Source organism: Ipomoea triloba, chromosome 2 (assembly GCF_003576645.1).
Source record: "Ipomoea triloba cultivar NCNSP0323 chromosome 2, ASM357664v1".
Lineage (NCBI taxonomy): Eukaryota > Viridiplantae > Streptophyta > Magnoliopsida > Solanales > Convolvulaceae > Ipomoea > Ipomoea triloba.
The window spans coordinates 4538386-4560914 of record NC_044917.1 but is presented as its reverse complement, the minus strand read 5'-3'; the positions used below and the strand labels follow the sequence as shown (position 1 = coordinate 4560914).

Below are 22529 nucleotides of genomic sequence, written 5' to 3'. Positions count from 1 at the left end.
AAAAAAAAAAAAAAAAAAAGAGATGCAATCTAAAGGTCTGTTTGTTTCGCACTTGGGAATTAGAATCGAATAATCAAATACTTGGTAATGATACTGAATTTTGGTAAAGTATTTTGCATTGTTTGGTAATATGATAGAATTGGAATGATTACCAATATTGATGTTTGGTTATACATGACCCTATAATGAAATAAAGGTTTTAAAAATACAAAAATAAAAAATTAAAGCAAGTGATCCTAACATAATGACATTCAAAGCACCAATATGAATAAAAAAATCAAAACAAAACTCTAAAAGTACTAATCCTAACTTAAAAATCATATTACTAATAAGTTGGAATGATACCCGTTTTTAATTAGGGAATGAGGTTTTAATTGAAGGGATAATCAAATTTCATAGTTGTGTTTTAAAAATTTATCAACCAAACACTAACTATAATTTTGATTCTTGTTGACATTCTTGTTCGTGATTTAATGAATTAATCTTTTATTCTCAAAAAAAAAAATAATAATAATTTTGATTCTCATTCTTGATGTGTAAATTCATGAACCAAACACACCCTAAGAACGTCATACACTCTTATTATCACATAGTTGAAGTTATCAAATAAATTTTAAATCAAAATTAAAAGTATTTTGTAAAACATGTGTGAAAAATTACTCCGTAATATTTATGTGAATTGATTAACAACACTTTGATGCTTAGCCTTCACATTTATCTTAATCTTTCTTTTGGACTAATAGCTTTGCATTATTTGGTTTTAATTTATGTAATTTACACTATCTTATTTCTTTGTTAAAAAATTTAAAAAAAAAAAAAAACCCTAAAAATATCTTATTAAAAATTATTGTAAATGTTATAGGCCAAGTGATCATTCTTGGACCCTGTGGCGGCTGTGAATAATGATAGGCCCCACATTAGAATATCCTCCTCCATGCTCCAATGCCATTATCCAACAAACCACGAGCTCGGTTGCTATTGGTAGGCACAATACCAAAAGTAGGTAAAATATAATTTTTATACGGAATATACGTTTGATTTGTATATGTTGCATAGGATCTTAATATGATTTGCTCATCTTGTGTAATTTGTAGAAGTATGTTATACTTAATATTTTTAGTGTGATTTGTTTCTAATTTATAATTTATAATTTATATTAATTATGACATGTGCACTTTATATGCAAATAATTCAATATCTAATATGTATTTTTAAACTAATGTTTCAGAATTTATCAAAGTATCATTTCGTATCCTAACGTATATCAATGTAAAATTATCAAAATTTTCATAAAATACATATTTCAAGAATGCATAACTATGACATATGCCAGAAATGTTGGATTAATTAGTGTAATAACAGTTTTAGAAAGAAACACCCTCACTGAATAGTACTCTAAGCATAGTTTTTGCAACACAAAACTCTATTAATTGGCATGATCCATGCTTCCTCTTATTGTTACATCCGCAAAAAATGAATTCTTGATTTGATCTAGCCTCCTAGTGCGATTCAATGCAATTTTAGTGTCTTGGCGCAGTGCACCTTAAAAAACATAACCAATTTATCCTCCCCAAAAGACAATGATAATAGGCATGATTTCTCATATGTGTTGAATATATATTCTAAATTAGGTGTACTGTTTCATCAATACCCAATGCGTGATTCTAATTAATTGACCAAAATTCATGTTAAATTTTATATTTTATTTTTTAAAAAACAACTATCAAAGCGAACTATTATTGTGAAATCAAATCACAAATACAATGAGGGATATTCGCGCCCCACACGGCCGCACCTCCCAATCAATATACAAGCAAGAAACTCTAGAGCCTGGCCAGAGAGTCACATTAGCTGTTATATTATATATTTTTTAATACACTCTAACAAATTCATAGTATATATTTAACAATTATGTTAATTTTGATTGGGATGAGGTTCGAACATAAGTCAGTCCTTATGAAAATCAATGAGTAAGTTTAGAATAATAAATAGTTAACAAAATATTCTGTTACTAAAGTTTACATTGACGGAATGCATGTGTATTTACCAAAAATAAATGATATAATAGAGGGTAAAGTATAAAAATATTTTTTTAAAAAAAATACTAAAATCAAAATAATATGAACTATTCATTTTAACAAACAATTACACTAACATTTTTTAGTTACCGTTAGCTGTTAGGGATCTAACTTTATTTACTCTTAACAGGCTTATATTTGTAGATAGTGAGATAGATAGATGCAGATGTTATTACAGAAAGCATGATGACTCTAAAATAAAGTAATAAATAAGTATGCATGTAATATTACTCTCTGAGTTATGAAAAGGGCATAACTACTATATTAAAGACTTCCTATGAATGAAACTCATCTTATGATTATAATCGACAAAAAATTATGAAAAAAATAAATTAATACGAAATTATGAATTGTCTATAACTGATTAATTTAAACTAAAATAATTAATAAACCAGGCAAAGAGTCCAAGAAGTAACAACACGGAAACGAAGCTTCTTTTTGAGTGCGTTTGTACTTTGTACTAACTATTGTGCATTAATGTTTTTACATTTTTTTTGTCATAATAATTCATTACTTTCTCTTAAAAGACGTGACAAAGTATACCATCTTAATTAATTTCTTTTCCTTTTTGTCATAATAATTAATTTTTTTTTTATAAAATACGGAGTAATAATTAATGGTTAATAAGTTTCTTTTATTAAAAAAAAAAAAGAAAAGAAAAGCATTATGAAGTATATGTTTCTTAACGAGATTATTTTCTGTGCATTAAATAAATCTCCGAACCGGTCAACTCTCCACTGCCCAACAATGAGCTGGGAATAAAGTAACGGATATTGCGGATTGGTTAGTTATACTCTTCGTGTCCGAGACTCCGAGATCTGATTTTATACTCCAAGAAACTCTTCACACTCTTTGATACTGATTCTGATTCCGCCGGAAAACTTTAAAAAAAAAAAAAAAACACTGAATCGACATCCATTCCAGGTATGTTAGTCCGTCACACGAGAATATGCACTTTCCTTTTTCAGTATACGCGCAACAGGCAAATGATTTTTGTTTTTTGGAACTTTAGAAATGAGGATGAAGCATTTGAATTTTGTATGTATATAAGTTATTTGTTTAGTTGTTATGGGTGGCTTTTAGTGTGCTGACGTTTTGATGTATTTGAAGGCTGAAATTTAGTGATGAGTTTTAAATTCTCCGATGATCCCATCACAAGGGAGTTCTATATTCCGACGTATATCTTTAAGCCTGAGGTCGTTGGTGAGACTGAGAGTTCACCGGATGTACCGTCCTGCCCGGTGCTAGTGTTCGTCAATTCTAGAAGTGGGGGCCAGTTGGGTGGAGATCTTCTTACCACTTTTCGCTCTCTGCTCAACAAGTACCAGGTTTTTTGAGTTACTCAGCTTTTGTAAATTCATTAATTTTTAGCTATTTTATGTTTGAGTTGAGGTCTTAAGCTAATGCAATTGGTAATTTCAGGTCATTGATTTGGGAGAGGAAGCACCTGATCAGGTTTTGCGTAGGTTGTATCTGAATCTAGAAAAGCTCAAGAGCACTGGTGATGTGTTAAGTTCAAAACTCGAAGAGAAATTGAGAATTATTGTGAGTTGAGATTTGGAAAGCTTTAGTCCTTAGTATGCTTTCCTGTTGCAATATCTGATGTAAATTGAGTTTTCTAGGTTGCAGGCGGGGATGGCACAGCTGGCTGGCTTCTCGGAGTTGTTTCTGATCTCAAATTATCTCGGCCACCACCAATAGCTACCATGCCTTTGGGAACTGGAAACAACCTCCCGTTTGCATTTGGATGGGTATGGTAAAAATTATATCATAGTTCATTGTCTTGAATGCACAAGTTTGTCTATTGTTATCAGCCAAAACACTCTTGTAGTGAAGTGGCTAGTGGTCAGCGTGCCAGTTTTTAGAGTATGGAATTTCTCTCTTAGAGTTATATGCTATCTAGAGAACTTGTATTAATTATGTTCAATCCATGCAAGCGGGCTATTTGCTGATAAGGCCAAAATTCTGACCTTGTGTTATCTGCTTATGTGATGGATGAGGAAATATTTTTTTCTTGTAGCAATGGATCTATATGGTGTGCAGTTTTTAATTTACAGGGTAAGAAGAATCCAGGAACAGATACCCAGTCTGTGCTCTCATTCCTGATCCAAGTGAAGGATGCAAAAGAAATGAACATGGACAGGTTTTGTGTTCAAAATGCTCTCTTTTTTCTAAGTTTGTAAAGAAATCTCAAAATCTTTTAAATGGACATAATTCAAATTCAGATATGCGATAGGTATGTTGTGTACCTTTTTACCTTGGAACTAATTATTTGGCCTATTCTTAAGCTTAAAACTTCTCAACTGTTGAGAAACTGTTAAATTAGTACTACGTAATTCTTTAGCCCATTCTTTGAAATTATAAATATATTTATCATATAATGCCTTTAGATGCATATCAGTACAGCATATGGATTATGAATTTAATGTTTCAACTCATTCACAACAAGCCTAATTTTAGGGGCCAGGAAACATTGCCCTTAGCTAATTTAGCATAACTTGAAATGATATAAAACTTTTATTTGTTAATAGCGAGACTAACACTTAACTTGGCAGTTCAGTATTAGCTGAAAGATGCTGAAAGTTTTGGAATATGATGTAGTTGGCATCTCCTGATGAGGATGAAAGCACCAAGACAGGGTTCTTGTGATCCCATTGCACCTCTTGAATTGCCTCACTCTTTGCACGCATTCCACCGGGTATCTGAATCTGATGAGCTTAATGTGGTAAGATGAGTTGTTTTTTGTGATTACTAGTAAATCTGATTTCTTGACAACAGTGCACTAAAAATGTGTTTTTGTCTATGGTCCTAGTACTCTGTTAATGGTTTGCTTAGCTCTATGACCCTCATATCAACTGCTTAGTAATGAACCTTTTATCCTCACCGGTTTAATTCCTGGTCTATTCCTGGCATTCTCTTAACTTATGTTCTAAGTTCAATAGTGAAATACTCTGTACTATTTATTAAAAATAATAAAATAAAATAAAAACATCAATAACCAAATTCTTCCGCTTTGATGTGCATTTAAAAAAAATTAATGCTTTATTGATGAAGAATACTAGAGAATCTATAATTGGTTGCATTCCCATTTTCAATATTACTCATCAAACTTTTTCTTTTCTTTAAAATAAAATAAAATATGGAAAAATTTTGCAATGTGTCTTATTTTAAACTTTTAATTTTACTCAGGAAGGGTATCACACATTCCGTGGTGGATTCTGGAATTACTTCAGCATGGGTGAGTTCATACTTGGCCAATGATACCACTAAAGGTGTTTGGGTTTCTCATTTCATTGACAGGTCTTTGATTTATAGAGTATCTTTCTCATCTAGGTTTGCTACATTAATGTTTCCCTGCATCATTCAACTATAGTTACTATTTGGTATTTTGGTTGGGGTCAAGTATGAGAGCACTCTGCTCTATGAATGCATGTTAAGTAGTTCCCTAGTATTTAACTGCAGATATCAATTGAAAAAGTTAAAGACAATAGCTTCTTTTCCTTTTCAGCATTAAACTTTTTAAGTGGAGCTCACTAGGATAGTAATTGGAAATGACTTTATAACAATGAAGTAAGCAAGGATAGTAATTGGAAATGCTGTATATTATGTATCAGCTAAAAGGAAAATGGATTTTTTTTTTCCAAATCTGTGGTTGGCTCCAATGAGCTCCATCCATGAGATTGCCGGTTAAACTGTAAAGTGTGAATAGCCACTATACACAAATAATATCAAGATTTTGTTGCAGGCAATTAGTTCTGCCTGTAACTTCACTGCCGGTTAAGTCTAATCTTTCATGCCTCCCAAGTTCTGCAGCCTGAACTTTCTCCTTGTTTAATGGAAGGTTTTTTACTCCCTGTTGACAGGGATGGATGCACAAGTATCTTATGCATTTCATTCTGAACGGAAGCAGAATCCAGAAAAATTCAAAAATCAGCTTGTTAATCAGGTGCCAATGCATAATTCTATTGTGCTTTCATGTTATGAGTTTTTAACTTTTTATATGCTTTCCAATGTGGTAAGATGATGGAGCTTTTAAGCTTAATATTCTCTTGACTTGGTCAGAAAACATATGCAAAGCTCGGATGCACACAAGGATGGTTTGCTGCTTCAGTCTTTCATCCTTCATCAAAGTGAGTCTATAAGTGCACTTATTAGATTTCTTTTTGGAAAGTATAATGAATTCAATGCTGAGAGTTGCCGATATTGTATTAAGTACAAACTTAAAAGCTAAGCCTTTTTCTTTTATTTTTGTTTGACACTATCAATGGAAAACCAGAAATATTCTGGTTCAGAAGGGGATCTTAAGATTTTTCCAAGTATGTTTAGATTATCTTTTTAGATTTAAATATATTATGCCCCTATAAGTTCAATGCCGCAAAAGATGACAATTTATTGTTTTTCATATTATGTATTAGTGCTGATTCCAGTTTTTCTCTGTAGAAACATAGCTCAGCTTGCAAAGGTTAAGGTCATGAAAAGGGGTGAATGGACAGACCTCAAAATTCCACACAGGTAAAAAGTTTATTGTTTATTTCCAAACCTAGATCTTATAGTAAATCATCATTTGCTTTTTATCTGTAATTTTCGCAATTGCATTAATTGTTTTCCTCAACTCTAATTGGTGAAAATGTTAGATAGCGGTGTATGACCAAATGCAAATAACCAAGAAAAACACGTCATTTTGTGTCTTCTGCTAAAGAATCAGTTAAAGATATCTAGCCCTTCCTAAGACTGATCAACATACATACTTCCTCTTTTTCTCCACTTTCAGCATCAGGTCAATTGTATGCCTCAACTTACCTAGCTTCTCAGGTGGACTGAACCCTTGGGGAACACCAAATGTCAACAAACGCCGTGATGTATGCACTCTATACAAACATAATTTGCTGGTCCATGATAGGCCTTTCTAGCAATTCAATCTCATATTTATTATTTACCCATCTCTGTTTTGCTTGTAATGTCCATGATAAAAATACTTGCTTACCTGATGTGCAGAGGGATTTGACTCCCCCATTTGTAGATGATGGGCTTATAGAAGTTGTTGGTTTTAGAGATGCCTGGCATGGACTGGTTTTGCTTGCTCCAAATGGACATGGGACACGTCTTGCACAGGTTGAGATTGACAATATTCTATCCCTATTTCTAACATAATTTTGGCTTCATTATGCAAAACAGCCAAAACTCTACTTCAAACTTCTGTTATCACACTGAAAGGAACACAATCTTATTTCCTAGTAAACCATTGGGGCTAATCACAGCTTATTCCTTCTAATCCCATTTACTACTCTCCCATGTAGGCACACAGAATCAGATTTGAGTTTCACAAGGGGGCAGCTGATCACACCTTCATGAGGATTGATGGGGAGCCATGGAAACAACCCCTCCCTGTAGATGATGACACCGTCGTGGTAGAAATCTCTCATCTCGGCCAGGTTAAGATGCTTGCCACCCAAGATTGCAGATCCAGAAGCTATCTTGACCCCTCGACTCCACATCATGAAGGCGAAGATGGAGACAGTGGTGGTGAAGAAGATTCAATCTCAGAAGAACAGAGAAAGTTTGGGGCAGCAGACACATTCAAGATTCCAGATGAAATTGACATTTCTCAAATCAGTTAATATCGTTGTTTCCTGCTGTTACTGCATTGGTATTCTTTAGCACTTGAAAACTACCAGAATTGCTGTGTGTTTAAATCTTTATAGCTGGTAAAAACTACTAGAATTGCTGTGTGTTTTAAATTTTATAGCAACAGCCTTCAATCTAGGAGTCTTGTAATTGTAATAAGCTGTAGTTTCTTGGATTGTTGCATATGTAGAAAATGATAATTATCAGTTCTTTGCAAACACCTTCTTGAAGACCTCAGAGTTGATCAAATAACATCATACACTCTAAAAGCTTCCAAAAATGAAAAAAAAGAACAAGATTTGAATAGGATAAATATGCAAGTTGAAGTTGTTCCTTGTAATTAATTCTTAGTTGCACTTGCTTGAAGAAGAAATTACATACAGCAACTTTCTATTTGGGAAAATAATTAAGGGATAGATCTCTCGATTACATCTAGAAACAACATTCAGGATTGTGAGTAAAATTCCATTACAGATTTGCAGGTTGCCTGAGCTTCTGGAGATCCAAACTCTATTATACATTAAACAGTTTACAGCAGGAAAATGTCAACGAGGTCCACGTAGCGGGGAGAAGGAATATATTTGAATTACCGAGCTGCAATCTCGTATTGCCCCAAAAATTTTGTAACAGCCTCATTAGACTTCTGAGATTCCCTTTCTCCCCTTTTCTTCTTCTCCCTGGAAGGTACCGACATGCAAAGAAAAACATCACTTAACTAGCTAAAGTCTACACTAGATGAGAAAGATTCCGATTAAGGAAAAGGAAAATTCAGACATATTATGGAGTTACTCAAAAAGAGAAGCAGAAGAATAACTTTTTCCTCTTCCAATTAAGGAAAAGGAATCATGGCTTCTACCAAGTGTTGGGAAATGCTTTAAGAGGATTAACAAATCATTAATAAATAAAAATAAAATGAAAATTTGAGCTCCAAAAGAATTAAAGAACTTGTAGAAATTTAAGTCAGGAACCAAGAAAGAGTTTCACCTGGCCACATATTCCTTTAATAGCTCTTTAGCCTGAACCAGCTTAGAGAGTAAGTTGCGATAAACATCAAGATCCCGGTCTACACTTTGTTTGTTCACATTCAGGGCAGCACAAAGCTATTGCAAGAATAACATGTCAATGGCAGTACTCATTGTTAAGAAAGTATGGAATGCCAGACACATGTAAACACCTAAATGGAACCATACTTTTAAAGAAATGTTGAACTTGATGCACCATGCCTGACAGAGACTCACTGATTTAGACTTTCAATTCATCAACTCTCTTAGGACAAGCAAGGTTACATTGGTAACATTAATACAGACAGACCAATATACATCGTAAAATTAGCATAGTTTCGTAACACTATGTAGCTCAAGAAATGAGTTTTTCATTACCATAGAAAAGTATGTAAATATAAATTATATAGAGAGAGAGATGATAGCTGTTGAGCTGGAATTATGCTTTGCCAAGTAGCATAATTGCACAGATTGAATGGAATTGCATGGTTATATTTCCAATCAGCATAATAGCTCAATCAAATGGATTGTATGGTTATACCCCATTGTCCATTGATTCCTTTCTCTAACAAAAAAAAGTGGACTCCTCCACTCCTCATTCAGGAACTAAAATTTAAAATGATCTTAACCTATATCAACTGTTTTAGTTTCTTTCTGTTAAGATGTGAGCTCATATTACGTTTTGGAAGCTTCAATTATCAGCATGTATAATTGCTGTAATTGGTGCATTTGGCAATAATATGAAACCTATTAAACGTACCTTCTCTAGGATGGTTGGATCAGTTGCATTTGATAACTCAAGTAGGCGGAAGAGTCCAATTGCAAAGAACCGACTGTAGCTAAAACTATTCTTGCTCCCGGCCCTTTTCGAGATGTCTTTTAGTATGCTTTCAACTTCTCCTTCCCTGGATGAAAAGTCAACTAGGCTATTGGCATCCTGAGCGCGAGCCCACGCTTCTAACTTTTGTGCATCAGCCCTGAAAAACAAAAACTCAGGATAGGGTGCGTGCAAAAGCAAAAGGTGGATGGATGGTATATTAATACAACATAATTGATGAGTGTGCCTAGCCATTCTAGCAAAATGTTACTACACATTATAAATCCCGTCTTTCTATTATAGCTACATGTCCTGGAAGGGGTCCTAATTTTCATCATTCATATATAACTACGGGCCAACACTATCCTATTCTTTCCAAACATCATCAATGCACAAGTGATAATGTAACAGCACTTTCAGCTGTCCAGCAACTACAGCAATGGAACCACTTGAAAACTTAACCCACACAAGTTTTATATATTAGCAGTCCATTATGAAAATGATTGAAAGACCCTTGTGTAAGAAATGCATATTTTATCTTACGAGGACCAATTTCATCCAAAATGTCTGTCTCCCCTAAAATCTCACTAATATATCACTCATGAGTCACGACTCATCTTAAGTATAAATTGTTACTGGGTTTTGCAACCCAAGCATGATAGCAACACAGTTATGAATCGAAAATGGATTGCAGATTTGCAGTTGCCAATGTACTTCAGAAGGCTAAAATGTAGATGAACCCATTATTGCTCAGGCTATTATAAGAATGTAAAAGGATTCATGGAACAAACCTATATTGCTCAGGCTCCTCATTTAGTGCCTTAATATATGCCTTGAAAATGGCCTCCTTATCCTCTTCAGTTGGATAACCTTCCATGAGTCTATCATATACAGTAACAAACCCAAGGGCAAACACAGGATCATATTGATATGATTTCTTGTACCTCATCAAATGTTGCTGCACTATCAGTTCTTGTATCACAGTACTATACACACTAGGAATCGGGCGTTTGTAAGCCCTCAAGAAATTCGTTTTTGTCTCTGCCACAGTGGGCACATCTGAAATTGATTACAAGATCAATAATAATAACAATCATTAAAAGAATCAAAATAATTAACTAGCAAACAGAAATAAGCTAATGTAACCCATGAACTATCAAAGATACAAAAAATTGAAAGGAAAATTGTACTCTGTTTTCTTCAAAACTCCAATTCTTTAATCTTTCAGCATTAATATTTTAGCTCCAGGTAAGACCAAAAATTGAAATTGAGCTTAAATTATGCAAAAATTAGCTCTGAAACTGAATCTTGCCTGTGGACATGCAGTGAATTACCATGCGCGAGCCCGAACCCGAACTCGAAGTGCGGAAATTGAGAGAATCGAAGGCGAAATTGGTGCGGAAGCGAAACGCATCGGAAGTGGAGGACAAGCAACGAGCTGAGGAGGAAGAAGCATTGAACGCCTTCCGGTCCGGCGATTGACCGATCGCCGAGAAGGAGAGTGAAGTAACGGCGGCCATTGCTGGAGCTTTCGGGGGAGAAAAGGATATGAAGTGACAAATGGATTTTCTCAGAAGCGGAAGTGGTAAATTTCCATATCTAAGAGAGAAAAATGAGAAAATTATTTCTGGAAAACGAAAACGAAATCGAAGGTGAGGTTTGGATTTTGAGGCTTATCCAGCTTGGCGTTTTGGATTATTTGGCTCTTTTTTTCATTTTTTTCTTTTTTAAAAATAAATCTCTGACCTAACTAATATATACGACGATACGAGTCTCAGTTAATTCCGTGACGGAGTTTCCTCGTACTCACGCTGTTGCTGTTGTGCTGTTGGCCATAAATTTTGTACGTCGGACGGTTTTTGACACTTAAGTTTGTTCTTTCCCGTTTGTTGCCGACTTGCCGCCGTTTCTCCCATTTTTTGTGGCTCTCGTTCTTTGTTGTGTCTTACAAGCAATAACTAATTGTCGCCCCAAAGCTACAAATTACTAATAAAATCTTAATACATTATTATTTTAAATAAATTTTAAGATTTTAATAATTATTAGCTAAAAGAAATGTTAGAAGAAACCCATTTAATTTGTGGTACAATTCATTCATTAATTGCTAATTGATTAATATAAATAAAATATGATAAATCATAATTAAATCAATTAATTTACAAATAATTAATTTCTAGTTGGACTAGATGGACATACTCAAGTCGAAATAAGGCTAACCCTATCCATGAAGGATGAGCCTTGCAAATCCACATGGTAATTTCTTTTTAAATTTTTACTTATTTTATTTTTATTTTTCACTTGTTTATCAGCTTGCTAATTAACAAACTTGCAAAGAAGTCCAAAAACTGTAGTTTTGCAAATTTTGTACTTGTTTTCTATTTTTTAAATTAATATTATTGTTGTTGTTGTTGTTAAAAAGTGAGTAATAATTATAGGAATTTGAAATTGAAGTCCACTTTTGAAAGTGAGTTGAAATTGTGAGGACGTAGAGAAAATAGTGAGATAATTATAAATTTAATGATGTGCGAGTATAGTCCACTTTTAAAAGTAAGATAAACTTACCGGGATAAGGATACGTCAAAAGTTAGTAGAGCTATATTAAGTCTTAGTGCCTAGATTATAACACTCTATCCGAAATGAAAAGAGGAGTAATGTAGATATATATTTACCAATCATCAATTTTATGTCAACTCTCGTTCAATAAAGTATAAGTAATTTGTTAAATAAGTAAATTGTGATTTGATGAAATAATTGTTATTTCATATAATGAAAGTATTAAGTTTAAGTCTTATTTCAATCAATGTTAACATTTTTTTTGAACAGACATCCATCCTCTCCCAATCTCCCATAATGTTCCTTTTGGGTTTAGCAGTTTTGTCGGACCCATAATGCTTAAGAATTGCAGGTTTCGATTCAGCCCAATTTCTTAGTATTGGATAGGTGTATTTGGGCCTCAACCCAATATGTTTATTAAAAAACACAAGAAGATAAAAAATGCTGTAATAACGCACAGTATAAATTATAAAAAGATGTGTTGATTTCTATGATGTTACTGTGTTTTACAATAGCTATACCATGGGCATTGACAGAGTAATCAGGCTAGCAACACCCGATCCGGAACCACTGGCAAGACTTTGTCCAAGACAGTTGCCATTCAAACTACCCAAGACACCTCACTCCTCAGCATCAATGCGCAACGGTTCAGCTCCTCAGCATTGATGACCAACGTTCAGCTCCTCAACGTTCAAGCTCCTCAGCATTGACACCCAGCGTTCAGCTCAAGGTATTAATGCTCAACAGCTTCTCAGCCCTTGGCATTAACGCTCCGTTACTGAGCTGAAGGAAATAAAAAGGCTCACAACACTTGTTGAAAGGGACACTTCTTACGACACTTGAACTTAGACAAAACACATTCTGAACTCACTTGTACACTGAGCACTACGCTCAATACTGTATACAAACATTCAAGTACTCAATAATACTCAGATTACATACCCGGTAACACATTATTACCGTCATTGGTGCTTTCATTGAGAGCCGAGATCATATCTCAGGCAAACTTCACACATCACAAACACTTCTATGGCATCGCCTTCTTCAAGCAGTGTCATGCTCATCAAATGGCGTTCGCCTCCTGCTCATCAAGCCACACTTTTCACAAATCACAAAACACCCAGTTCATCTCATCACTGTCGATGGTGCAATCCAGATCCAGCTCCCATGGTTCTCATCGAGTGAACAATGGTCATCACGGATCCAGCAGCTCTCATGGTTCTTATCGAGTGAACAATGGTCATCCCGGATCCAGCAACTCTCACGGTTTTCATCGAGTGAACAATGGTCACCCCTCGGGTGATCTTCGTGGTCAGCTCAACAGTAACCGCGTGGGAGATCACCGCAAGGGTGATCTCCGTAGCCAACTCAACAACAACCATGGGCCCTTCCTCCTCAAGTGCGTCCGCCTCCTTCACTTGTACGTTCACCTCTTGTAAGTAGTGGCGCTACCCAGTGAACGCTGCTCCCATCCAAGTAGTGGACTTACAAGCAGTGGCGTTACCCAGTGAACGCTGCTCCCATCCAAGCAGTGGACTTACAAGCAGTGGCGTTATCAAGTGAACACTACTCCCATCCAAGCCGTGGACTTCCTCAAGTGACGCTGCGTGCTGCTCCTCAAGCAGCGTCACCTCCTCGAGCAGCGCTGCTTCTCGAACAGCGTCACCACTTCGAGCAGTGTCACCTGCTCGAGCGGCGTCACCACCTCGAGCAGAGTCACCACCTCGAGCAGCATCACCTCTTCGAGCAGTGAGTAGTGTCACCTCCTCAAGCGGCGCTGCTCCTCAAGCAGCGTCACCTCCTCAAGCGGTGAGTAGTGTTACCACCTCGAACAACGTCAACACCTCAAGTGGTGTCACCTCCACGAGCGGCCTCACCAAGCTGGTGTCACCTCATCAAGTGGCGCTGCTCCTCAAGCAGCGTCACCTCCTCAAGCGGTGAGTAGTGTTACCACCTCGAACAACGTCAACACCTCAAGTGGTGTCACCTCCACGAGCGGCCTCACCAAGCTGGTGTCACCTCATCAAGTGGCGCTGCTCCTCAAGCAGCGTCACCTCATCAAGCGGGTGTCACCTCATCAAGCTGGTGTCACCTCATCAAGTAGCGCTGCTCCTCACGCAGCGTCACCTCATCAAGTGGTGGCACCTCCTCAAGTGGCGTCACCTCCACGAGCAGTGTCACCACCGCGAGCAGCATCACCACCTCGAACAGCGTCACCACCTCGAGCAGTGTCACCTGCTCGAGCGGCGTCACCACCTCGAGCAGAGTCACCACCTCGAGCAGCATCACCTCTTCGAGCGGTGAGTGGTGTCACCTCCTCGAGCAACTTCACCTCCTCAAGCGGCGCTGCTCCTCAAGCAGCGTCACCTCCTCAAGCGGTGAGTAGTGTTACCACCTCGAACAACGTCAACACCTCAAGTGGTGTCACCTCCACGAGCGGCCTCACCAAGCTGGTGTCACCTCATCAAGTGGCGCTGCTCCTCAAGCAGCGTCACCTCATCAAGCGGGTGTCACCTCATCAAGCTGGTGTCACCTCATCAAGTAGCGCTGCTCCTCACGCAGCGTCACCTCATCAAGTGGTGTCACCTCCTCAAGTGGCGTCACCTCCACGAGCAGTGTCACCACCGCGAGCAGCATCACCACCTCGAACAGCGTCACCACCTCGAGCAGTGTCACCTGCTCGAGCGGCGTCACCACCTCGAGCAGAGTCACCACCTCGAGCAGCATCACCTCTTCGAGCGGTGAGTGGTGTCACCTCCTCGAGCAACTTCACCTCCTCAAGCGGCGCTGCTCCTCAAGCAGCATCACCTCCTCAAGCGGTGAGTGGCGTCACCTCCCCGAGCAACGTCACCAATAAATATGCCGAGGTCCTCACCTCGGCTAATTTTAGCCGAGGTTATCACCTCGGCCATGGTCGAGGCCCCATGCCTCGGCCACTGTGACCAAGGTCCCGCACCTCGGCCACAATGATAACAAATAAAATAACTCTATTCCCTTATGGCCGGCACGAGATCCGATCTCGCTAGCTACCTGACGGGAGAGTGTTTTCCTGGGTCAAGCCAGATGCTTGATTTCAAAAACACCACACTATAGTCCCTTAAGGCTGGCACGAGATCCGATCTCGCTAGCTACCCAACGGGAGAGTGTTTTTCTGAGCCCAGCCAAAGGCTTGGATTCAAAAAACACCACACTCTAATCTCTTAAGGCCGGCACGAGATCTGATCTCGCTAGCTACCTGATGGGAGAGCGGATCTTTGATCGGACCTTCGATCGGTCGAGGTGAGCTCGCACGCAAAAACGTCTTGGATTCAAAAAACACCACACTCTAATCTCTTAAGGCCTGCACGAGATCCGATCTCGCTAGCTACCTGACGGGAGAGCGGATCTTTGATCGGACCTTCGATCGGTAGAGGTGAGCTCGCACGCAAAAACGTAAAAAAAAAAAAAAAAAAAAATTGAAACTGGGTCGAGGCGTGGCCGACCTCGGCCACACCCAAAGCCGAGGCCGACCTCGGCCACACCCAAGGCCGAGGCCGACCTCGGCCACACCCATGGCCGAGGCCCGACCTCTGCCACTCTTCAAAAAAAAATAATAATAAAATAAAATAAAATAACAATTTTTAGACGACACTTAATTACTCCCAAACCACCTCAATCACTCTCGTTGGCTAGGGAGTGGGGGGACTGGTGACAGAGTAATCAGGCTAGCAGCACCCGACCCGGAACAATTGGCAAGACCTTGTCCAAGATAGTTGCCGTTCAAACTACCCAAGACACCTCACTCCTCAGCATCAATGCGCAACGGTTCAGCTCCTCAGCATTGATGACCAACGTTCAGCTCCTCAACGTTCAAGCTCCTCAGCATTGACACCCAACGTTCAGCTCAAGGTATTAATGCTCAACGGCTTCTCAGCCCTTGGCATTAACACTCCGTTACTGAGCTGAAGGAGATAAAAAGGCTTACAACACTTGTTGAAAGGGACACTTCTTACGACACTTGAACTTAGACAAAACACATTCTGAACTCACTTGTACACTGAGCACTACGCTCAATACTGTATACAAACATTCAAGTACTCAATAATACTCAGATTACATACCCGGTAACACATTATTACCGTCAGGCATGTATCCATTTATATACTGAATATTGACAATTTAAATTGTGAGAATGTATATAAATTGTATATTTTAATTTGAATTTACTTTACAAGAATAATTTGTCTAGTTTTTAAGGTTGGGTATAAATCATTTGATTTGATTTACCTTTAAACCGAGCAATAATTTTAGCATAGTGCATTGTCAAAAAGGGTGTGCGCCATGATGCCTTTCCAAATTGGTCACCACTTAATAATGATTCTATTTCTTTTTGTTAGTATAGCAAATAAAAATACAGTGACCTAGTTTGTTGTCAAAATTTTACTTGGACGGATTGATATTCTTTATATAAAAAAAATTAGAATTTCTTTATTGCAATTACTCTATATTATTTTTGGGATATTATTACAGTGATAATAAATGGTGAAAATTACAGGAGGGGCATATATGGGCAAAGAGAGATGGATTGGGGAGTATCTTGGAATAAACAAATGGCCATTTGTTGTACCCCGTAGACTGTAGTGTCTGAGAATAATATAATTCCTTCTTTTGAAACAAAAAGTATAGAATTTTGGCACATCTATTATCTATATCTAATCACACACTTTATGCGTGACTCTTATCCGGCCTTTTTATGGAGAAAGCTATTATGATGTGTCTCAATCCTCCACTAATTACTCTTTTTTTCTTTGGCATTCATTAATTCATATACGAATTGAGAATATCAAAAATAAACCGAGGGAAAAGAAAAATCATTCCTTACAATCGGCCAAAGAAAGAAAAAACATGCATACCTAGTTAAAGCGTGAACAATTCAATTCACATATCGTTTAACAAAAGAGAATTTAAGATAAGATAAAGTACTCGCTAAATCTTTTATATAACTACAAATAAAATCATAGGTAGATGGGAGAATTCATAATTGATGTGTCAAATGTTGGGGGTACGGATGGATTAGTAGTTCCATAGTTTTTGGTGTTTGATACTAGACCAATGTGATCACCCAGGCAATTTTGAGATCAGTAAACAAAAACGAGATGATCGGGAGTGTCTAAAGTGAGATATGTAAAAAGGTATCTATTACTACGAATTAATGTGCCTTTTATAGGCGAGGCAGGGTGAACATACATACTTTCTATTAGCATGTCTTACACACATTTTGAATGTAGGTTGGGCGGTCATAATTATCATGCCAAGTGTTTAGATGAGACTGGAATGTGATGAGAAGTGATATGACTATTTGTTACCTAGACTTTCATATGTGCTATTTTTTTTTAATCTGGCAATGATTTGACATTTGATCGGTTGGTGACTTAACATAAATACAAATTAAATAATTTTTTAAAAAATAAATTTAAAAAATAACGAATGGAGACTATTGGTCTCCGTCCAATGCCAAACAAGTGAACAATGCCAACTTGGGGGTCCCGAGGTGGTTTGACCTGGGCCTAGGGGGTCGGGTTGGCCCTAATATGGTTAGTTGAAACAACATAGGCGGTTGCTCATGTACATTTTGTATAAAACATCCTATATCTTGATGTCTTGTTAAAACACAACTTATAATCCTTTTAAGCAATTAATACAATTCAAAGACTATCTTGTCTCTTTTGAACATTCCCTTTATCTTTTACATTATTTGTCTTTCATTTAATCAAGTTAATTAGTTTAGGTTGCGTGAATTAATTTTCTCCATTAACAATAATTCTAATTAATCTTTTAGCGTTTTGCTTAAAGAGTATTCATACTTTATTATTAATTGTTTTGCATGCATTTGTTTTAATACACGGAAAATAAGGAATTTCAAAAGAAAATATTGCATTAATCTAAGTCAAATATGGCCAACAACAAAAGCTGAGCGCCTCTCAAAGCTTTTAAAAATAACAAAGGTTGAACATTTCTCAAAATTTAAACTAAAAATATACAAACTAGCCATGATTATAGTGAACGGTGGATTTAACTTGCACACTAATTGACTTTATTTTGTAAAAATGTATGATTATAATCATGGTCATGATGAGTGATTCAATTTGTAATATTAATTAATCTTAATCAAGAAGTCGTTATATTGCATCTACAAGTGACGATTTGGGTCTTCTGAATTATCCATTTCATATAGCGAAGGAAGAGTCATTGTCAACCTTCAGCACTTTAAACCTCATTATCAGCAATAATAAAAATAAAAAAATAAAAAAAGAAGAGGCCATACTATAGAAAATTTGATTGGAATGCATTAGGGAGAGAGAATAAGAAAAACAAAACAAAACAAAATTCATTCCATTACCAGTTACCACCAATGTACAGACAGGATCCAATTGCTGCATTTAAGAACCCCCACCCACGCTTACAAAAAGCGAACAAACATTAAAATACTACAAACACCCCAGAAAAAAACCACTTTGACGGAGAACAAAAAAAACAAACAAACATGGCTGTTGCAAGCGAGAAATTGGTGCCGGAGGGAAAAGTTTGGAGTCTATGCAAACTGCCCTTTTGGCATTCAACCAATTCTGCACCTTCTTCTTCTTCTTCTTCTTCTTCTTCTTCTTTCAGGAAGCCGCACGACAATGTCTTGGCAGGTGATCATCACCCCAGTATTCTTCACAGCACCGCCACTTCTAAAGCCACTTCTATGAGCATCAAGTCTTTTCTTCCCACTCGTCGCAGGCTCAGTCTTGATCCCTCTAACAAGCTCTATTTTCCCTGTAAGTTTTGCACTTTAATTTATTTCCCAATTCATACTTTTTTTTTTCTTTTGTTTGTTAGTTTGATCTGTCTTAATTCTCAAATTCCTCTTCTTCCCACTGTAGATAGATACACCCTTAACCCAGTTTTGTGTTTTAGAGTAAAATGCCCTACATAGATTATGTCATTCTTAAACCCTCTGGACTATATTAATCTCTTTTTCAAATATGAAGATGAACCTGGGAAACAAGTCAGGAGTGCTATCAGAATCAAGAATGTCACCAAGGCTCATGTTGCCTTTAAGGTATGAGAAAAACTTAAGGCATTGTTTTTCATCACCCCCAGTAACATTTGAAAAAAAAAAAAAAAAGTCCCTTTCCAATTTCCATACTTTGGGTAATTCCAGATTAGTGGTCAAATTTGTTTTATCTTGTGTTTTGTGGCTAAACACTACTTGTCTGATTTGCTAAAGAATTGTCTGCTATGGGAAGGAATGGTAAAGTAATTGAAATAGATCACATGATTTAATAGTATAGGCCCATTTGTGGCAAAACTTTTTGTTGATTGGAGAAAGAACAAAACCATCAACCTGTGGTTTTTGTTGCTTCTGATAGAAAAAAGATAATGAGTGGTGCCCAGTGGAGAACAATAATGATTTTGTGGACTCAGCTAGTGCAGGATGTTGAAGTTGTGCCCAGCAAAAGCAATTTATCATATTGGTGTTATAGTGGTATTGTTAATTAAATTCAGTGGATTTATGCAGTCTCCGCATAATGCTCCATGACTGGTCCTAATTAAACAAAAAAGATTGATTGTTCTATCCTGACAAAGTTCCAGTGCGTTCCAGCTAATGGTGATTGGTGAACTTATAGCGAATTTATCCAATCAATTCTAGCGTAGTGCGTACCTTCTGGCTAATATGCTATTGCTATGCAATACGAATATATGATCCTATATTTTCCTTTCCCCACTTTCATTGTTTACTGCTGCAATTTTTGCTTTAATTCCCTGATTTATGCATACAATAAAACTGATCACTATTGCATATAAACGCTTCGTTTTTTTCTTTCAAGTTCCAAACGACTGCACCAAAAAGTTGTTACATGCGTCCACCAGGGGGTATACTAGCTCCCAATGAAAGTATTATTGCTACAGGTACTGACATCGTTGTTCTCTTTCCTTTTCTATGTATAGAGTGCTTTTTGACTTTGCTCGCCAAAATGGGTAGTCTTGTGCTGCATTTCATGATTTCAACGGATTGATTATTTACAGTTTTCAAATTTGTCGAGCCTCCTGAGAATAATGAGAAGCCAGTTGGTATGAAGAGCAGGGTGAAGTTCAAGATCATGAGCCTAAAAGTAAAAGGGGATATGGACTACGTTGCAGAGCTGGTAAATAATGTGATCCTATATTGTTTATGCGTAATCATGGCTATAATTGCGAAACAGCTGTCTAGTGCATTCACTCAAGAGCCATGTGCACTTGATTTAAACCAATTCACTGACAGACATAATGCCGGGTGGATGTGTAAAGAAAATTCTATGATTTCAAGCGTGTAGTTCATGTAGAGTTTTCCGGATGCCACTTAAGGCCTTAAAGGGATGTGGTAGGGTTGCATATTGCTGGATTTCTTGGTTACTAAATTATATTAATTTCAATGCCCAAATTTCTTTGGTCTGCTTACAAAAAATGCATATAGTTGATGAAACAATGTATATATTGACATTTTAGTTCTTGACCAAATTAGAGCAATGCAAATTCTTTAGGAAACAAAGTTTAGTTATGCTACATTGTATAACATTAAGTTGTTTCTTCACTTGATCAATTTCACCATAACTTTTTATGTTTTTTTTTTTTTTTGTTACAAACTTTTTATGTTTGATCTTCAGTGTTCTTTAAATCTTCCGCCCACTCCTCACCTTGAATTTACAGTATGTGTGCCCTCAAAGGGCGTACGAGTCTTATTGAGTTAACCATCCATTTTACGCAGTTTGATGAACAAAAGGATGAAGTAGCAGTTGAACAGATACTAAGAGTAATCTTCCTTGACGCGGAGCATCCTTGCCCTGTAAGTAGGTTTCTTCGTTAATTTTTGTGGAGAAGTGGAGAATATATTTATACTCTGCCATTTGCTCCCGTAATCTGTTCTATATATGTTGCATTTTCTAACCCTATATGCGTGCATCTTTCAAGGCATTGGAGAAACTTAACCGTCAACTGGCTGAGGCAGAGGCGGAGCTTGAAGCACGCAAAAAGCCACCAGAAGACAATGGGCCCAAAATTGTTGGAGAAGGTCTTGTTATAGATGAATGGGTAAGTCATGGCCTTTGGCATGGGTTTGGATCTGATACCAAATTGAAGCATGTACTCCATCTCAACTATGAGTCTGAGCTTATAGTTGGATTACACATTTATGTTTATATACAAAGAGCTTCATCATTTGATCTTCAAGAAATTGTCTTTCCATTGCAGAAAGAAAGGAGGGAAAGATATCTAGCTCGACAACAGGTTGATGGGATGAATTCGGTTTAAACAGATTTAGCGCGATTCCTCTACTGAATACAAAGCTTATTTTGCTTCCTTTAGGAGAGAAAGCCATCTCTTAACATGATATGAGAACCAGTCTAATGCATGCCTTTAAGTTGTATATAGAACTTTGCATCATTTCTCTGGCACAACTATGAACATTTAAAGTGATTCCATGTTTGAAGCCAATCTGGATTTGATGTTGAAGGGAATTGAAGCTTTTTTGTCATGGCCGGTATCATTGCTACTGATTAACATTTTATGATTTTGTCCTCCATTTTTGTATAAGGTAAGGATTATACATTCACAGTAGAGGGAATGAGTTATTTTGTCAAAAAGTGAAGTCTCTTTATGATATTTGATGAACAATATTATACTTTATAAGGGCCAAGTGGCAATATTTACTCAAGTTAAAGGTGTAGGTGGGCACTCTTCTTCAATGATAAGCTATTATGCTGCCTTTCTTTCCATGGGTTGATAATTGATACCATTTGACAATTACTTATTGACTAAAATGAAATTTATATTGTTCGTCCCTTAATTCTAATAAAATTACATAATGCATCTTCTGATAATTAAATTAGTCTTCATTGTTTAGCATTTGTAATTCATAATTTCATATATTTTTGTTATCAATATATCATTATTCTTGACTTTCTTATCATATTTTATCGTGATTATTATGAACTTCCATTATTATTTACAATTTGATACAGAACTCTCATTAAGACATATTGGATCTCCCAATTGTTCATACACAACTCTCGTTAAGGCATATTGAATTGGGATCATTTTTACGGTTTTACCAAAAACTTTCTCTATTAGTTATAGATCACCACTGAAGTTCGATCCCGTTATTTTTTATCAAGAAAAGCTACAAATGTGTCAATTGAGCACAATTTGCTTAGCAGTTGGCACCAACGATTTATTTATTTATTATTATTGTGCAATAAAGTTGAAATAAATTGTGTGATTAATATTATGTGTTGATGCTTCTCACGAGAAAATGGATGGACTACATATCTACATATACAATTTGGTGACAAATGAATGAGTTATTTAGTCACTTCAAGATTTTGTTTTTAAAAAAAAAAAACACCCCTGCTCCCAACAACTTTTGATGAAAACTAATCATTTGCAAGCTGCTGC

General features: G+C 36.7%; 3 protein-coding genes across 3 annotated transcripts; 2 read left to right on the top strand and 1 right to left on the bottom strand.

Annotated features, from left to right (window-relative positions):
* The first annotated feature begins 2805 nt into the window (after positions 1-2805).
* On the top strand, positions 2806-7921 carry LOC116004937 (diacylglycerol kinase 5). Its single transcript, XM_031245142.1, has 13 exons — positions 2806-3002; positions 3189-3406; positions 3501-3623; positions 3701-3829; positions 4136-4221; positions 4680-4803; positions 5268-5316; positions 5942-6024; positions 6141-6208; positions 6519-6590; positions 6850-6937; positions 7074-7190; positions 7376-7921. The coding sequence occupies exons 2-13, from the start codon at positions 3203-3205 to the stop codon at positions 7694-7696; spliced, it is 1464 nt and encodes a 487-aa protein (XP_031101002.1). The 5' UTR covers positions 2806-3002; positions 3189-3202; the 3' UTR covers positions 7697-7921.
* Positions 7922-8018: 97 nt separating this feature from the next.
* On the bottom strand, positions 8019-11238 carry LOC116004948 (protein THYLAKOID FORMATION1, chloroplastic). Its single transcript, XM_031245154.1, has 5 exons — positions 10834-11238; positions 10313-10580; positions 9465-9681; positions 8688-8803; positions 8019-8380 (listed from the first exon to the last, which is right to left on the bottom strand). Exons 1-5 carry the CDS (start codon positions 11039-11041, stop codon positions 8290-8292), a joined length of 900 nt encoding a protein of 299 aa, XP_031101014.1. The 5' UTR covers positions 11042-11238; the 3' UTR covers positions 8019-8289.
* Positions 11239-18431: 7193 nt separating this feature from the next.
* Positions 18432-21850, top strand: LOC116006356 (vesicle-associated protein 4-2-like). The gene is made up of 7 exons (XM_031246697.1): positions 18432-18874; positions 19088-19158; positions 19928-20009; positions 20127-20245; positions 20845-20922; positions 21048-21167; positions 21327-21850. The coding sequence occupies exons 1-7, from the start codon at positions 18598-18600 to the stop codon at positions 21384-21386; spliced, it is 807 nt and encodes a 268-aa protein (XP_031102557.1). The 5' UTR covers positions 18432-18597; the 3' UTR covers positions 21387-21850.
* Positions 21851-22529: the final 679 nt, after the last annotated feature.

Coding starts and splice junctions, on each gene's coding strand:
- LOC116004937 (XM_031245142.1), top strand. CDS start 3,203: ATGAGTTTTAAATTCTCCGATGATCCCATCACAAGGGAGTTCTATATT. Junction 3,407..3,500: donor CTCTGCTCAACAAGTACCAG/GTTTTTTGAGTT, acceptor TGGTAATTTCAG/GTCATTGATTTGGGAGAGGA. Junction 4,804..5,267: donor AATCTGATGAGCTTAATGTG/GTAAGATGAGTT, acceptor AATTTTACTCAG/GAAGGGTATCACACATTCCG.
- LOC116004948 (XM_031245154.1), bottom strand. CDS start 11,041: ATGGCCGCCGTTACTTCACTCTCCTTCTCGGCGATCGGTCAATCGCCG. Junction 10,581..10,833: donor AATTCACTGCATGTCCACAG/GCAAGATTCAGT, acceptor AATCAATTTCAG/ATGTGCCCACTGTGGCAGAG. Junction 8,804..9,464: donor ATCCAACCATCCTAGAGAAG/GTACGTTTAATA, acceptor TTCTTGCAATAG/CTTTGTGCTGCCCTGAATGT.
- LOC116006356 (XM_031246697.1), top strand. CDS start 18,598: ATGGCTGTTGCAAGCGAGAAATTGGTGCCGGAGGGAAAAGTTTGGAGT. Junction 19,159..19,927: donor AGGCTCATGTTGCCTTTAAG/GTATGAGAAAAA, acceptor TTTTCTTTCAAG/TTCCAAACGACTGCACCAAA. Junction 20,246..20,844: donor TGGACTACGTTGCAGAGCTG/GTAAATAATGTG, acceptor CATTTTACGCAG/TTTGATGAACAAAAGGATGA.